Genomic DNA, 19391 nt, shown 5'->3' on the forward strand with positions numbered 1-19391 from the left:
AGCTAGACAGACAGTTCGATATGTATCAGAAAAATAAAAAAAAATGTCATCATCACTGCAGTCATGCATGACTAAATAATAGAGCACAGGTATATCCACAATGTTTGAAGGTTTTGTTTCGGGTGACTATTAAAAACAAAAATATGAGAGAAAAGAAAATAATGAAGGCAACAGTTTTTTAAAAATAGGATTTTTTCTGTCAGAACGTAGATTTTTTCAAGGCTCACAAAGACGTAGACTTTTGTAATGAATATAATGTGAAAGAAGGTTAGGTTCATTGGGCTACTTATTGATTCCAAGACCTAAAGAAAGTAGTTATTTTATGGTTAAAATACATCTAAAAGATCTTCCCTTAAGTTTTGAAGACCTTTATAAAGTCTTAAATACGATGGTAGTATTTTCTCCTTATATCACCCTATCACCTGCCTGATATGACAATGGAAAAAACTTTTAAAGGTTTTCAAAAAACCCTCAAAAAACAGAAAAAAATATTTTTTCTGGTTTTCTTTAATTTTCGTCTATTTTTTGATTCCATTTTATTTCTTGTGTACACCTTTGATGTTTATTTGTTTACAACTAAATTTATTTTCTTTACTATTTTGTCTTATCTTTGTGAGTGTAAAGAAATAAATCTTTCGTTCGTTGTTTTTGATATCTGTTTTAAATACGGCAGTTTAGATATTGACTTATTGTTTACACACCCACACACACATACATACAAACAGACATGGGCTTTCAATACAATAACGTTTTCCTTACAAAAACAAATATGTGAAATTACTTCATTCAAGATTTCCACCCACGCCCACGATTTGTGTAGCGCGGGGAAATGGATAAGTTTTTTGGATGATTGTTTGGGATTACTGCAACACTTTGAACCAACAAAAATACAAAAAAAATAAAACATTAAAGCAACAAATCATAATAATTGGTTGTCAGGCTAAATGGCCAACAAATCATTTTGACAGATGTCTATTTTTTCGTAGTTTTGGAAAAAATTTTAAAATAAATTTCAATTTATTTATCTTTTTATAAAAAAATGGGAAGGAAAATAATTAAGAAGATGGGTTTTAATTGAGATATATGTTTCAACATTAATTTAAATAATAATAATATTATTATTATCTTTGGATACATATTTTAGTACGAATACTAACTTCATTAGTATTAAAAAAATTACGAAAGTTATTTTTTTTTATTTGAAGCGGATATTACTATTACACCCTACACAACTATGTTGTCAGGGTATTATAGCTTTGTGCAGTCCCAAGAATTTGTAACGCGAAAATATTGGTATTAGACCTACCTTTAAGTATACCGATCGTCCGTCCGTCTGTCTATTATAATTTGTAAACACGATACATGCCACAGTTATTTTCACACATTTAAAGTAAGGATGGGTTCTGGCCAATGAAGACCCCTATTGTTTTTGGTAAAGGTGGGTTAATATTTAGGGGATAAAATGGACCAAATACTTAATTTTTGTCCGTTTTTGTGGTCCCTCCAGAGACCCCAATTATGGCCCGAACATCGCGAAATTTTCCATGGAGAACGGAATCGGGCCAAAGAATAAGCATGCCTGTTTTGATAAGGATATGATAAGGATTGGTCAATTTTTAGCGGGTCAAATGGACACTGACTTTTGTGTGAAAAATTACAAAATTTGTATTCTATGGCATATATACTCCTGAGGACATAGACCCGATAAATTGATAGTATATACAAGAGGAGTGGTTGACCTTTAAATTGATACCAATTATATTTTTTTTTGTATGTACTCGGATGTGGGAGTTACACTTACATTTTTACAGGTGCTTATGTATTCATATATTATTTAGTAACACATTACCACCCTAGAGGGCGGAAATATACCGCTGATCGCTTTGAAATTTCCCATGATATTCCAGTTATGGTCAAGGACAACGGCTATAATTTTCGGTGTTGATCAGATAATAATTTTGGGATGAATTGGACTAAAAACTTAATTTTTTGTGTTTTTTCGAGAAGGCAATCTGGACAAGTAATTAGAAGGGCTGAACTGAATATTAGTAATATTTGGAATATGTGTAAGTGTAAGGAAGAGGTGCTGTTTATTTCTAATCCGACAACAGGGTGCAATTATTACGAAATATTGTCCAGGCTCGGAATAAAAATCCGCAGAAAGTTAGAGTTTCGTGGTAGTTGTGTAGGGTATCGTATGGTCGACACCGTCCGACTATACTGCTCCGCTCACTGGGTTTTTATTTATGACGATTCAATTTGATCCCATTTTTTTTTTTTGCAATTTCCCCAATAAATCCTTCTCATTGATCCCCATCAATAAATATCAAACTTTTGTTGCCTTCTCCTTGGTAGTTAATCTTTTTTGGTATTTCACAAATATCATAAATTTGCACAACTCCCGCCCTCCACACTTATAGCCTTGTTTATAAATCTTAACCAAACAAAAGATTGCCCATCAATTTTCGTAAGGCATTAACTTGGTCTTTAGAAAAAGTTTCGTTTTTCTTTATTTTCTATTTCCTTCCAGTACTTTAAAGTTTTCTTAACGAAATGGAAAACGGCCTATATATTCAAAATGAGTGGAAAAAAGAGGCCAGTGAAAAAGGTCTATATTGTCAGAACTACTTAAAAGTTTAAGAGAACTTTATTTAAAACTTTCCAAAGGAAGGGAAAAAGGGAAGAGTTTTGAATATTTTGTAGGAGGTTGGGATTTGTTGGAGGGAGGTTTGTTGTAGGGAGGATGAGAAAAAAATAATTTTTGTTGTTGTAAAGAAAAGGAAAATTATAAAAATGAAAAGATTATCTGGCAAAAAAAAAAAATTAAAAAAAAACAAGGCCAACTGCTGATAGAAAATAATGCATAGGCCACTTATGAAAATCCCTGAATAATTTTACACAAATTCAGAAATATGGTAAAATAATAAAATTTTAATATTTTTGCCTCAAATATCATCTTTCAGTCACTATAAAATTTCTACCATACACTCTTTGATAAAATCGAAATAAATATTCTCGAAAATAGGTCAATGTTGAAAAATAAGGACAAAATGGATTTCATCGATATCGAAAAAATCAATTGTTTTTGTACGTTTTCAACATAATTTTGGTCTAGATATTCTATACATTTATTTTATTTGTAACTTTTCAAAAATATGATTTCTCGAGCTCCATAAAAAAACATTCTTTTGTTTTACCAACAATATCTCACTAGCCTCCGTAACTGTCCCCTCGTTTAGTAGCAAAAACAAAGTAGCGATAGGAAAAAAATGCTTTTCAAAATCCCTGAATATTTTTACACAAATTCAGAGATATAGTCAAATATAGAATTTGGTATTTTTTGCCTCAAATATCTTCTTTCAGTCAGTATAAAATTTGTAACATACACTCTTGGAGAAAATCGAAATACAACTTCTGGAAAATAAGTCAATATTGAAAAATAAGGACAAAATGGAGTTCTTCGAGATCAAAAAAAAAAAAAAAATCAATTTTTTGTGTACGTTTTCAATATAATTTTGGTCCAGTAATTCCATATACATTTTTTTAACTTTTTAATCTTTCAAAAATATGATTTCTCGAGCTCCATTAAAAATCCAGTTTTTGTTTTGCCAACAATTTTTCTTCAGCCTCCGCAACTATCCCCTCTTTTAGTAGCAAAAATAAATCAAAAATCTATTTATGTGTGTAAACATCATGTTTTCCAATGTTTTTTTTTTTTTGTTTTTTCACTCTTTATATTTTTTCCAAGATATAATAGGCCCCCATTCATTGACACGTTTTTCATAACACATACTTATATACAAAAACACATATGCCCATGTAAATACGTGTTCATGCACAAAACATTGAATATTTTAAAGTGTCCTTCAAAAATATGCATCTAAAAATGAATAGTGGCCGTATTTTTTACGCTTGCCTTTTTTTTGTAAGCGGTTTAATTAGAAAAATACGCTCGCATGAACTAAATTTTTGTTGTGGCGTTTGCCTGTGTTTGGTTATTTTCCACGAAAAAAATTAAAAAAAAAAACAACAACAAAAATAAAAAACTAAACGACCAAATCAACTTTACAAATAATGCACATGTGTCTATATGTCACACACATACATATGTATGTGTGTGTGGGGCACGTCTTTGCAAATGATAGCCCACTTAGAAGAGTGTCGTTTGAATACACAAGGGTATGAACAGAATAGTACCAGCAGTATTTTGCTTACTTAGATGGATGGATGAGTGGTGGAACAGTCCGACACAGTATGTCTTCTTGTTATTTTTTTTTTCTCAGCTAGCTTTCCTAGTGGCATTGCTTTCACACATTCTCTAGTAGCTAACTTGGAAATAGCAGCAACAACACCACGATCCATTGCTTCTCTCTCTACTATCTAGAATAAAAAAAAAAAACAAAGATTTTTTGTGTCTTTTTTATTAAAAACAAATTGAGTCATGATGACAAATAGCGAAAATAAAAAAAAATTAAAAAAGCGAAACAAAACTGCGACATGAAAATATAATTAAATGAAAAAATAACAAGAGCACATCTCTACTCGAAAAACGCCAAATGCCGAGCAAAAAAAAAAAACAACAAAATTGAAGCAAAATAAAAAATTGCGAATCAACACCATGGTAAAAAATAAATAATAAAAATATTATTGAATAAAAAACCACACTCTCACGAAATTGAAATAGAAGAATTTAAAATTGTTATAAATTAAAAAAAAAAACAGAGATCATTAGGAGGAAATGGTTAATTCTACAAAGGGATGTGATGTTTAATTTGCAAAATTTTATTAAATGTCGGGAAGAAAAAATAAAAAAGTATATATTTTTTTAACACATCTGTGCTATTTCAGAATAGGGGCTTTGGTGCACTATTTACCTTAAATCGGACAAAAATATATATCGGAGCTATATCTAAATCTGAACCTATTTTCGCGAAATTTAGCACACATCATTCTATACCTAATTCATTACGCTGTGCCAAACTTCGTGCAAATCTAAAGATATATAGGGTCTTTGGTGCACCATTTATATAAAATCGGATGAAAATATATATGGGAGCTATATCTAAATCTGAACCGATTTTAACGAAATTTAACACACATCGTTCTAGACTTATTTTAGTACACTGTGCCGAATTTCGTGCAAATCGAGGGAAATATAGAAACTTTGGTGCACTATTTACCTTAAATCGGACGTAAATATATATGGGAGCTATATCTAAATCTGAGCACCATTTATATAAAATCGAATGAAAATATATATGGGAGCTATATCTAAATCTGAACCGATTTTCAGGAAATTTAACACACATCATTCTGGACCTAATTGAGTACGCTGTGGCAAATTTCGTGCAAATCGAAAGATATATAGGGTCTTTGGTGCACCATTTATATAAAATCGGATGAAAATATATATGGGAGCTATATCTAAATCTGAACCGATTTTCACGAAATTTAACACACATCGTTCTAGACTTATTTCAGTACACTGTGCGGAATTTCGTGCAAATCGAGGGAAATATAGAAACTTAGGTGCACTATTTACCTTAAATCGGACGTAAATATATATGGGAGCTATATCTAAATCTGAACCGATTTTCAATAGGGTTCCTTGTTCCTAGGGGTCCTTGGGCCAAATAAAAGAGCCGGGCCAAATTTCATCCAATTCGAATCAAAAATGCGACCTGTACTTTGTTAACGGACAGACATGCATAAATCGACTCAGAAAGTGATTCTATGCATATTCTCAAAACGAACCATGTGTCTATCTCGTTTCCTTTTGCCTGTTACAAACATATGGACAAAGACATAATACCCTGTACCACAGTGTGGTGAAGGGAATACAAATTTACTTGAAAAATCAAATCAAATATATGATTTTATTACTTAGGCTGGTTTACAAATTTTGTCATTTTTCACTCAAAAGTCAGGGACCATTTGACCCGCTAAATATTGACCGATCCTTATCAAAATAGGCATGCATATTTTTGGCCCGATCTCCATGTAAAAATTCGCGATGTTTGGGTCATAATTGCGGCCTCTAGAGCGACCAGAAAAACCGACAAAAATTAAGTATTTGGTCCATTTCATCCCTTAAATGTTAACCGATCTTTGCCAAAAACAATAGGGCTCTTTATTGGGCCGAACCCATCCTACAGGCAAAATTTCGTGAAGATTGGCCTGTATCGTGTTTACAAATTATAATAAACAAACGACGGACGGACGGACACACATGTCTAGATCGACTCAGCTAGTCGAGATATGATGATCGGTATACTTAAAGGTGGGTCTAGGACCAATATTTCGTGGCGTTACAAACTTTTGGGGCTGCACAAAGCTATAATACCCTGACAACATAGTTATATAGGGTATAATAAAAAATTACATTAAAAATTATATGACTTAGGCTATTTTGCAGTTTCAGCCATTAGGCTTTGCCTTGGGCCTTTTTACAGTTTTCTGTTTTTATTTTATTTGTTTGTAACAAGTGTATCAACACATAGCAATGCATCTATCGCACTACATGTTTGTTTCTATTATGGAATTCTCTATTGGGGTTCAGCTGTTGTTTTTGTTGTTGCTTTTTTAGACTCATCTTCTTGTTCTTCTTCGTTTTTCACTACTCATTTCCATTTTTCTCTCACTTTTTTTGTATACAGAATATAATGTCACAAGGTTGCTGGTATACTACAGTGTAATTTATTTGTTATTTATTGATGCGTATGTATGTGACACACTCATACGTACATAATTTGAAAGTGCAGATGTGTGTGCACCGTTTTTTTATTATTCATTTAAAAGATAGTGTTTGTTCGACTATCTATGACTTAGAGGAATGGGGGGGATTCCCACTCCCTCGTACTATCTCTTGGTCCATATTCCACAGAGTTTTTTTCCTGTTTCTTCTAGAAGTCATCTCTATTGATATGGAGAGAGGTATATGGTACTGTATATATGTATGCATGTATATACAACGGATGTTTTTTTCTTCTTGTTTGCCTGGGGTTGGGGGGTAATAATGACTATGGTTACTGTGTTTTTTTTCGTTCTTTCCTCCACATCGGAGAATGATGTGTAGCTTGGGGTTTTAAATGAGCGTTTGTATGTATGTAGGGCTTGGTTATTTGTTCTATGTACGTTGTACATTTAATCAGGTGCATATTTCAACATCATCATCAACAATATTTTATTGAATGCAACACACAATAGTAATGCTGTCATAAAATCATATGTATATGACAACGCTACAATTTTTTATCGTTTGCAGGAAAAAAATTTTATCATCATCGTAATTTCGAAAAAAAATAACAACAACAATGAAGAAAACCTTACGTAATAGAACTGATGCGTCTTTGAAGGCATTCCACACATTTGACACAATTATTAATTGAATATTGTTTGTCGTTCTGATGTTATTTTCTTTTATTGTTGGCATTGTTGTTGTCATTGTTGTATAGAACCAATGATACTTGTATGGCCTTTCATATATACAATTTGATTTATTGGTACGAGCATAATGGAAATCATCACCTATTTTATATAAGGAGGATGATATTGAAAAAGGGGGGAAAAATAATTAATAAATATTGAAAATAAATTATAATATTAAAAATAAAATTATAAAAATAAAAAATATTAAAAGAAAAATTCAAAAGTCAAAAATTTTAAATATAAATAAAAATCAAAAAAATTATTTTTAATAAATATTAAAAATAATTATAAAATTAAAAATACAAAAAATTAAAGATATAAAATATTAAAAATAAAGTTAACAATGTTTAAATTTAAATATATAAAAAAATAAAAAATATATATCATAATTAAAGAAATATAAAATAAATTAATATTTTATATTTTTTATATTAAAAAAATAATAAAATTAAAAATATATGTATATTTTGAAATTATTATAATTAAATAAAAAATATATAATAAATAATTAATAAATATTGAAAATAATTTATAAAATTAAAAATAAAATTATAAAAATTAAAAATAAAAAATATTAAAAGAAAAATTCAAAATTAAAAAATTTTAAATATATATAAAAATCAAAAAAATTATTTTTAATAAATATTAAAAATAAATTATAAAATTAAAAATACAAAAAATTAAAAATATAAAATATTAAAAATAATAAAATAAATAAAAATAAAATAAAAATAAAGTTAACAATGTTTAAATTTAAATATATAAAAAATTAAAAAAATATATATCATAATTAAAGAAATATAAAATAAATTAATATTTTATATTTTTTATATTAAAAAAAAATAAAATTAAAAATATATTTATATTTTGAAATTATTATAATTAAATAAAAATATATATATATATATATAATTAAATTATTTATTATTTATTTAAAAAAATAATATTTGCATATAATAAGAGAGCTTTTATTTTTTATTTATACCTTATATATCCAAAAATATATAACACTATTACACCTTTAAATTATTTTTATAAAAAAATAATCCAAAAAATTTAAAATTATATTTGGTTGCTTATTTATTTTCCGATTTTTAATTTTTTTTTTATAAAATATTTTTAAATTAAAAAAACTATTTTTATATATTTATTAAAAAAATATTTGAAATACATATATCATTACAACAAATGAACTAATAGATATATTTCTTTGTTCTCTCTTCTTCTTCTTTTTTTCTTTCTCCCATCTCCATCCATCCGTCTGCGTCCATCAACCCATGCATCGCCCATCACTTGCTCGCTCGCTCACCCATCAAACGTGGCATTACCGTTTTGTTTACCTTACATCCAAATAACCTCATTATTTCAAAATTTTACAAAAAAAAATCCAAATCCATTTCTGAAAAAATTTTTGTTTGGTCTCTATGCTGCCGTTATTTGTGGGTGGTTGTGTGTGCGTCACGTCACGTCACGTCTCCCTCCTGTCTGTCCGTCTGTCTGTTCTCTATATTTGTTCTATTTCTAGGTGAGTCTGTTTGTTCTGGATTAGAGGTTGAAATTGAAAATAATAACAATCATTTTCATGATGGTAAGCTTTCATCATTGTTTCATTAAATGTCATTGTATAATCATTAAAACAAACAACAACAACTACATTAAATAATTTTTGTATATGTTTATTTATTTGGAGAATATTTGACTTTTATTAAAGTGTGATTTAGGAAGTCATAAAGTTTGTGATAACAAAATTTGAAAAAAAACGATGCCTTAATAAAAGTACAAATTTTCCAAATATATATGTTTGTGTGTGTGGTTTTCAAAGAGACTTTTAAACAAATAAACCGAAAACCGATTTACTAAAATTTTGTAAAATATTATAAAAATAAAATATACAATATTTACTATGAATTTTATATAAAAGCCTCTTCGAAGATCAGCCACATTAAATTTGAACTCAATGCAATTAGAATTCATTTGGTTTAGGTATTGAAATATGGGATGTGTATACATAAATCCAAAGAAATATTTTTCAAGTTCTTTTAACAAAACAAAAAAAATATATATATATATATAATATATATAAAACAATAAATTTATAACAATCCGTATCGAGGATCGATACAAATGGCTACACTTCTTTATATCCTAGTATTTGCTTCTGTTGATCTAGACTCCTCAAATATCATATTTCTACACCAAATGAATTTAGAAATAGCATTGATTTCCATTTAGCATCCCTAATCCTTTTTTTAACAACATTTTCATATATATTTCGGTTCCATTTCTTTTTGGTAACTTTTTTGATGTTTACATTTTTTGTTGCCTTTACTAAATGCTTAAACTTTTTCTTTGCCTTTTAATAATTTTTTAATGCAAATAATAAATGTTAATAATTAAAAGTTAGATTTTTTAAATTAGGCCACAAAAGATGAACAATAAATATAATACTGTACAGTTCCTTAAATTGTGTACAGTATATTTCCTCTGAAAGCGCCATCTATCAAGTATTAGATATACTAGACTAGACATACACCAACTCCGTCAGATAAAAAGTTGTCTTAGTTGTGACACAAACTTTAACTTCATCTCAAAATCAGGGATGACAATACGAGACATATTTTGTTATACAATAAATGGGAATTTTGTGTAAATACCCTGGTTCATAATTTGGGCCTTTTGAAAAAAAACCTAGAAAGCAAAATATTAAAAAATCGCTAATATACAATTAAAATTTTCTTAAGATCAAGATCAAAAAAAAAAAAAAAAAAACATTTAGGAGAAATGTTTCTTTATTAGGCTAATCGAAGAGGTCTGATGAGGACTTCCTAGGTGTTCAAAATTTATTTTTTTTATGAATAAATATATGAAAAATATTTTTATATAAAAAAGTGTACAATACTTTTTACAAATTAGTATCATATATTTACTTTTTTTATCTTGTTCTCGCGATTAAAAAACTTGAGAGCAAAGGAAGGCTAAGGCATGAATTATTTGCCTCTTGGTAGACCTTATAATTATGCCTCTTGAGGATTTTGGTATAAAGTCTGGGGGAGGTCTGTAAATGTGATTTAAAATTCCTACCGTTCAGAAATAAGATTAATAATTCCGAATTCGCTCATTTGCAATAAAAATAATAAACTGATAGTGAGCATTCCTTGACATATTTTACAAATTGTCTAATAAAATTATTTCTAAAAATAATCAAAACCACATGAACTCGTAGCCAGCGGCACCAAATATATCTACACCTATCTGATACCATTCATCGATAAAATTTTGTATGTAATTCAAAATAATGGACTTTTCCGAAAATTATATTTCCATAATGTTCATCATACATTACTTTAAATCCGCCAGAGCCTCTGACCAAAAATTCGATTTTTGCCTTTTACTATAAAGTCGACTTTTCGATCTTTCGATTTTGTCAAATCTGTTCAAAATTGTTGTCAACAGATGAAAAAAAGTTCTGGAATGTGTAATTTTTGGACAATTTCCGCTTTGTGATAATAAACCATGAATTTGAAAAGTCGACTTTGTGATTTTCTCAAAGGTCAAAAGTCGACTTCGACTTTTAGACTTTTCAATACCAAAGGTCGATTAATCGAAAGTCGATTTACTTATCCCTAGTCTATATGTTACAGAAAACGTTTTTGTAATAAATTTGATGTATTGTGACATTTCTGGAATATTAATCTCTCAAAAAATCTTTATATTCCTCAAGATCTATTTATATTTTACACTTTTTAATGAAAAATATACCAGTCGCCTTTTATGATAAGTCAATAACTTACTTGAAAATTATTATTTGAAGAAAAGGGAGCAAAGACTTTTTATATGGTTTTCAGATGCGAAAGAAAATTAAACTTTTTATATGGTCTTCAGTTGCGAAAAAGAAACTTGGAAATGTGGAAAGTTTTAAATAAGGAAATTTAATAATTACACACGTTTTTAAATATATCCCTAAGAAATTCATTAATTGAATAAAAAAATCTCGGAAATAACATGAGACTACCAATAAACTAATATTGAATATAAGAACTAAGAGAATATTCATATATTCCACATCATAATTCTTTACAATTATCCAAGGTCGTAGTAATTAAATACATATGAAGTTCTTAACAAAAAGATTAATTATCTATAAACAAATTGAAATGTTTCTCAAATGATTTTCAAAACCCTTCACAATCAACCAAATAATAGATATATAAAAAACCGTTTTAACTGAAAATGCTTCAGGTCAGCTTACTTTGCTTAAAAAAAATTATATTATGTTCTGCTATTTTTGAACTGATGACAAATGTCGAACATTGATATGTTTGAATTTCCTTTACAGATATAATTTCGCAATAATTTCGACATAAATACAAATTATCAAAGAAACGATCTATGTAAAGCCATATTCATAGCATACACATAAATGAGGATATAATTTAGCCATAACTTCGATATAAATAAAAAATATACCATGAACCGCATAACCAACGGCTAACGCCTTGCATAATTGTGGGTGTAGAATTTCTCTATTTTCCCATTCATTGCAACTTCGCTGATATATGTGGATATATTTGTGCTGAGATTACTATTTTATTTTAGATTCTGAGTTAATGAAACAATCTATGCAAAAAATCTGAAAGAAAATCACCAAGAAAAGTTCCGATATCGCATATAAGGGCTATTGATTTATCTTAGTATTATTAATCATATATAGCGCGCCATTTGTGGGATAAACTTCAAATTAAACAGACACACGCCCCATAGAGGAAATACATAAAATATGGTCAAAATCGGTGCAGTAGTGCTTGACTTGCGGTGCAAAAACATAAAAAACTGAATATTGCCCCATCTGTCGGGTGAACTTCAAACTACACAGAAACACTCCTCACACCCCATAGATTATGTACATAAAGTTTGGTCAAAATCGGTGCAGTAGTTTTTGGGTTTAGCGATCACGAACATACACCTAATTTTTTTATATATATATATATATATATATATATATAGATTTAATTAATTAATATGACATACTTTTTAAATCCTATTCTAAATTCCCTACAAAGTCAAAATAAAAGATGAGTTTTTAAATAAATGGAATTTGGTGTAAAAATTTCCTTAGTCTCAATTTTTCTACCTTGACCCACAGTATATAACATAAACATTAAAATAATTATATGTCACCCTGTATCTTATGCAGATAATAAAGGATTTTATCTTAGCTAGATAGGATTTTTCAATAAATGTTAATATCTTAGTTACGTTTAAAAACGATAGATGGCGCACCAAATAATTATCTTTCTTATATGAATTACCTTTTTATAAAATGAGAAGAGAGAGGGACAGATAAAACAGATATCCTTTAATTTCTCGCACAAAAAAGGACATGCAATTACATTTAATTTCCTTTGCATTTCAAAAACGAAAATAGAATTTCGAAGTGCTTTTTAAGGTTATACGAAAATAATTATATATAATTTTATATTTAGCACAGCATTTGTTTTTGGGCTACAAACAAAAATTAGAAAATTCAATTCACTTAGAAGCATGTTTCATTCCATAACAAAACCACAAAAATGCTGTTAAACTCATTTGCTCATTTTCACAATTCATGTTCATCAAGCGAGAGATTGCGCGCGAGAGAGAGAATAAAAATATTTCTCAACCTAACTGCGAGAAGTCGACAAACTGTTATTATTTTTAATTTTTAACCTTTTTCCAAAAACAACAACAAGCGAAATTTAAAATCCAAAACATTTCCTTATAAATGTGTTTGAAATAAAATGGCATCATTATTTTACTAATTATATCCTTTACGAAAATGTCTTATCTTACAGGGGACTCAACCTACCACATGAAGATTCTAGTACCAGCCGTGGCCTCCGGGGCCATTATCGGCAAGGGTGGCGAAACAATTGCCTCGTTGCAAAAGGACACAGGTGCTCGTGTTAAAATGTCCAAATCGCATGATTTCTATCCAGGTGAGTTTTGCGCTCTATCTCTAAAATTGATCCATATATTTATGTCTGTTTTCTTTTCTCAGGTACAACCGAACGTGTCTGCCTTATTACCGGCACCGTTGACGGCATCATGGCCGTCTTGGACTTTGTCATGGACAAGATACGCGAAAAACCCGATTTAACCTCGAAAATCCTCGATGCCGAAAGTAAACAGAGTCAGGAACGTGATAAGCAAGTGAAAATTTTGGTGCCCAATTCCACGGCCGGTATGATTATCGGCAAGGGTGGTGCTTATATTAAGCAGGTGAAGGAGGAGAGCGGTTCATATGTGCAAATCTCACAGAAACCCAAAGATATATCATTGCAAGAACGTTGCATCACAATTATCGGCGATAAGGAAAACAATAAGAATGCCTGCAAAATGATTCTATCGAAAATCGTCGAAGACCCACAGTCCGGCACATGTTTAAATGTCTCGTATGCTGATATTAATGGCCCCGTGGCCAATTTCAATCCAACCGGTTCGCCATATGCAACAAATCAAAATGCCATCAATTCGAGTACAGCATCGTTGAATTCGACATTGGGCACAACAATTGGGGGTGCTGGCACAGCTGCAGGTCTTCTAGTCAACGGTACTGGCATTAATTTGTCATTGAATTTGAGTTCACCAAATCCGGCACCAAATCTAGCTTTAGCCACACAATTGTTGGAACATATTAAGGTGAGTTGGGGGAAAAACAAAAAACGAGGGGGGATATATTTTGTTGATAGGGTGGAAAAAATTAGCAAAATTTGTTTGGGGATTTGTGTGTGTATAAGGGACCTGGGATCTGGTCGATTTGGAAAATTATCGCAAAATTCTGCAAAAGAATTTGCTGGCTTGTGAAATGTTGGGCTCCAAACGCCTGGAAAACTCGCTATCAACAAATTGTAGCTATGAGTCCACTTTTTGGTATATTCTTCATTAAGGCTACCAACCGATATATTTGTCCGATTTTTTTATCAGAATTGGCGTTGGCGGGAACAGTCTAAGTGACACTTCGTACCAAAAAGGAATAATTTTTGATATAAAGTCCACTTCTTCGGATTCATTTGATTTTTAGGATAGATAGATATTGCACGACTTTTTGATAACCAGGTTGCTGTCTCGCTCCGATGTAGGTTAATCTGCATGACCTATATCGGTTGCCCTGCAGTAACCGGTCTTCTTGGGAGTCAGTGTTCTTTTCTTCGGCTCTCTCATATTTATTACTGGGTGTATTCCCTCGCTGTTTTCTGTGGCTTCACCTTATCCAATCCTTGCCTTTCCGATTTTAAATTATATAGTGCTGTGTCCTTGGTCTTAGTCAGACTTGCTATTGAAGACTTGTCTAATCCTACCACAAGTCCCTTCCTCGTTCTCCTTCCTGTGGAAGACTTCTCACTTTTTCACCAGCAGTGTATTGTTCTGCAGACCGAAGGCGTCGAAGATTCCTTCCGTAGTGAAATATCTGTCCCAACCTCTGACTAGGACTGTAGCATTTTGTAAAGTTTGGTTGTCCCAATTATCGGTCCAATACTTGTCACTAATTTCCTCAACTCGTTTATGCTCTTTGTTATTCAAATTCTAGCCATAGCTAGTCCCCTTTGAAAATTCAGCTATCCTCCTTATGGGTATGCTTTTTCAGCTTACCGGAAGCACAATTTCCGTCGATCACTGCATAGCAGAGAACGTCTCGATAGCGCTTTCTGGCAACCGTGGCATAAGACGGCGGCTCCTTAACATATGTTGTTGTCCGGACGCACTATTTTCATCGATCACTGCATAGAAGAGCTCGTCTCGATAGCGCTTCCTGGCAACCGTGCCATAAGACGACGGCTCCTTACCATCTATTGCTTTCCTCTTTCACAAATACCGGTTGGTCCTTTTAGCATTTCCAGTCTTTTGCGGAAGATTCCGACTCAGAGCTGATATCAGAGCCAGCTTCGCCTTCCTTCGTTAATGGATTCTCGTCTGACAGTCTCGTTTGACGTTGGCCGACAGCAATCTGATTTTCTTTTTAGCGGATTCGACACTCATCTGCTCTTCCGGGGAACTTATCCTCTTCGCCGCAGCAGTGGCGGGAAATTCAGGCATATCATTTTGAGCGTCCGTCTGCTTCTCGCACTGTTTGTTCTTCCGGTTCATTCTGGCAAACTTCCGCCTTTGTGCCCCAGACACCGGCTACTCCCTAGTTGTGAGTTTGGCGATATCTTTACTCACCTCCTCCATCATCTTGTCAGCCTTCCGACTCTTCATGACGGTTATGTTAAATATCATTGGTCATAGTAAAATGAACTATTTATGCTTTCATATGACAACAGTTTTGTAGAGATGCGACTATCCGTTCAGAAGTTAAACGCTTTGAAAACTGAAGTGTCTGATTTGAATCATGAGACATAGATGGCGCTGACGACATGATCTTTCTTTTCGCCATAACTTTGTACGTAGTGCAGGTATTAAAATGATAGTGGAGTCATTTGAAAGGTACAATTGTATGTTTTATTTTGAATCAATCTATAAAATTCCAAGCTATTGGCGTGATTTGAATTATGCCCATCGATAGATGGCGGTGACGACAGGTTTACACAAATTGGATACCTCATTTCCCTTCGCCATAACTTTTTTCGTATTGCTGATATTCAAATGACAAGGGTGTCATATGAAAGGTACAATTGTATACTTTATTGAGAATGAATGTATAAAATTCAAATCTATTTTCATGATTTGAATCATACAGATCAATAGATGGCGCTGACGACGGCTTTATACAAATTGCATACCCCATTTCTTTTTGCCATAACTTTTTTCGTATAGCAGATATTAAAATGAAAGTGGTGTCATATGAACGGTACAATTGAATACTTTATTGAGAATTAATCTATAAAATTCCGAGCTGTTTGCATGATTTGAATTATGCCCATCGATAGATGGCGCTGAAGACGGGGGGTTTGCGTACCTCCTTTATTTTTGCCATAACTTTTTTCCTACTGCTGGTATTAAAATGAAAGTTGTGTCATATGAATGGTACAATTTTATAATTTAAAGAGAATTAATCTTCAGGTACCTCTCCACAACATCGTCTGTCTTATAGGTTTCTTAATTTTTTTATTTTCTCAGATTTTTAATTAATGTTCCCTTTCTTTCTTTTCTCGCAGGTCGCTTTACGCAGTTCCGGCTATTCGGAAACTGCCACCACAGAGGTGTGTGCTGCCTTGGGCGTTCTCGCCAAATATGGCGTTCTTGGCATGGGTGTCGGCCTCCAACATACCAATGGTGCCCATACAACACTCGGTAGCTATTTGGGTGTATCGGCGTTGGATCAACAGACCGCTGCTGCTGCCACAGCCGCTACTGCGGGTAATGTATTCGGTGCCGTCGGTCAAGTCAATTTAGAGCAATATAGTGCAGCTGTGGCGGCTGCTGCTGCCAATCGACCCACACAACAGCAATTGGATGCTGCCGCTGCGCAATTTGATCCATTCCGTCATTTAAATTCAAATGCTGGTCAGGCTGCCACACCGGTATCGTTGAACAATAATAGCTTTGGGCTGACCGCAGCCACTGGTACAGTGACCACAGCGCCCACATTGAATGCGGCAACTGGGGCGCATGCCTTGAGCGGTATTAGCAAGAGTCCAACACCGGGTGATTTGAGTGCCAAGGATACGAAGAATGTGGAGATACCGGAAGTGATTGTTGGTGCTATTTTAGGTGGGCCACGTTTTTATTATCCTTACTAAAAACAAAACAAAAAAACAAGTTGCAATATCCTAAAACAAAAGCACAAAAAACGCTATAATTTTTCTTTAAAAAAAACTTTTTGTTGTTTAAAACGCCCCCTTTCCACTTTTGTTTGTTCTTCCAAATGCCTTACGAGAAAAAATAAGAAACAACAAAGCATTAAAAAAATAAACTTCAAAAATAAAATTAAAAAAAAAAATAATAAAAATTAGTTAAATAAAATTAAAAAAAATTAAACGTAAAAAAAATAATTATTGTACCTTAAGAAAAATCGATGTTTTGTTGTTTCTTTTTTTTCATATTTTTGTTTTAATAATTAAACGCCTTTTTAAAAAAACACCACTTAGCTTAGTTTTGTATAACATTTAATTGGTTATATTTATACAGAAAAAATATTTGTTTTAATTTCTATTAATTTTCTTTAACAATTGTTTTTTTATTATTATTAATTGAGTTTTATATATAAAAATTTACTTATATGTTCTTTATGATTTTGTTGCTGTAAGTGTAAACATTCCTTCTTTATACATGTATAATTTTTTTAAACAAAAATTCCATTTAAAGTGCCTATAAAAAGTGCCTCCTATATATTTTTTACAAGGAAAACTACAACAACCACAACCATACTTCACAAAACATTCCTTATGCATATATACATAAATATATATTTTTCGGTCTTTTCCCACAAAACCCACCCATATATACATAAATCCATATATAAATATTTTTCTATATTTTTTTCTTATTTTACTTATTATTATTAGTTATACATTCATATTGTATATAGTTATTTCAGTTATTATCATATATATCTTTCAAAATTTTTCCATTATTCACAGTAAATAACCTAATTTTTTTTCAAAAGACAAAATATAAAATAATTTAACAAAAAAAAAAAAACACAACTATGGATTTAAAAAGTTTCTATCATTACAATGCCAGTTTGCATATTTAGTTATAATATTACTTAGGTTAAAAAAACAGACAAAATACGGGCCCTGGTCTTGGTCATGGCCATGGGTAGTGCTTAATCAAATGATTCTTTACTTAGGTTCTATTGTTTTTGTTATAACCATTTCCTATTCCATAATAATGCATATTTTTATTTGTGGATATATAATTTTGTGTCTCAAACATAAATCACCAGTAATAGTGGCTTTCAAAATATTGTTTTTTTCTACATTCTTTTATTGTTGTTGTAAATCTAGTCAATTTCTTGCCGCCTTTTCTCATACAATAATATTTTCCACGTACACACATTGTTTCCCCTGTACACACATACATACGAACACACACAGACAAATCTCTAAATCACAATTCGAACACCACGTACACACATTGTTTCCCCTGTACACACATACATACGAACACACACAGACAAATCTCTAAATCACAATTCGAATTTTTTTCTTAATATTAAAGGACCCAGTCTTCCCAAATTGTAAGAAAAAAAAAACATTCATTTAAATTTGTTTTCAAAAATAAAATAAATGGCGCCCAACGTATAATTTTACACAATGATTTCAATGCAGGAAATAAATAAGGGAAACGGTTTATTATACTTTTGTTCATTCCAAAAATCAAAATTCGCATATCAAATGCTCTACTAACGTTTTTATCAACCATCCTAATAAACACAAATTTAATTTATGGCGCCCAACGTGAATTTTACCGCATTGATTCTCACACAGAATCGAATACAGTAAGTTAATCGAAAAGCATTTAAGTGACTGACATAGAATTCAAAACCTTCATTTAGAAAAAAAAATACTTTTCATAAAAATAAAAATGGCGCCCAACGTAGTATTTTACACAACGATTTTAATGCAGGGTACATCAATGTTTGCATATCAAAAAGTTCATACAAATAAATTGTTCAAATTTCCAATCTAAACAAAAAATTATACTAATGGCGCCCAACGTGAAGTTCAGAACATAGGATTCTCACACAGAATCCAATACACAAAAAATGAAATTAAATGTGTCTAAGAGCAAAGTTCCAATGATCAAAATGGTCTGTCATGGTTTTCCACTTTATGAAACAAAAGTGCAACCAAAAGTTAGTATTGCATTTCCTAATTAAAATGCATTTATGGCGCCCAACGTGAATTTCACACCATGTGGTTTACACAAACACTTTTAAATGTCGGAAATTGAGTAGATAAATTGAAATGTATAAACGAACGGTTAATATATAAGGTGCATCGTTCTAAGAAAAAAGATGAACTACATTCACCGTATAA

General features: G+C 31.2%; 1 protein-coding gene across 4 annotated transcripts in view; it reads left to right on the forward strand.

Moving 5' to 3' along the window:
- Positions 1-17160, forward strand: part of LOC133337759 (RNA-binding protein Pasilla-like) — a 74173-nt gene extending 57013 nt beyond the window's left edge. For 2 of the 4 annotated variants that reach the window (XM_061545965.1, XM_061545967.1), the window contains exons 2-5: positions 8954-9016; positions 13260-13403; positions 13466-14106; positions 16563-17160. In XM_061545965.1, the coding sequence (XP_061401949.1) occupies positions 8954-9016; positions 13260-13403; positions 13466-14106; positions 16563-17147 (1433 nt within the window). In that variant the 3' untranslated portion in view covers positions 17148-17160. The remainder of the gene's footprint in view (positions 1-8953; positions 9017-13259; positions 13404-13465; positions 14107-16562) is intronic. The other 2 variants (XM_061545966.1, XM_061545968.1) reach the window with 1 other exon arrangement.
- The last annotated feature ends 2231 nt before the right edge of the window (positions 17161-19391 follow it).

The sequence above is a fragment of the Musca vetustissima genome, unplaced genomic scaffold (assembly GCF_032173495.1).
Source record: "Musca vetustissima isolate MV318-11 ecotype Yass unplaced genomic scaffold, APGP_CSIRO_Mvet_v1 utg1903, whole genome shotgun sequence".
Lineage (NCBI taxonomy): Eukaryota > Metazoa > Arthropoda > Insecta > Diptera > Muscidae > Musca > Musca vetustissima.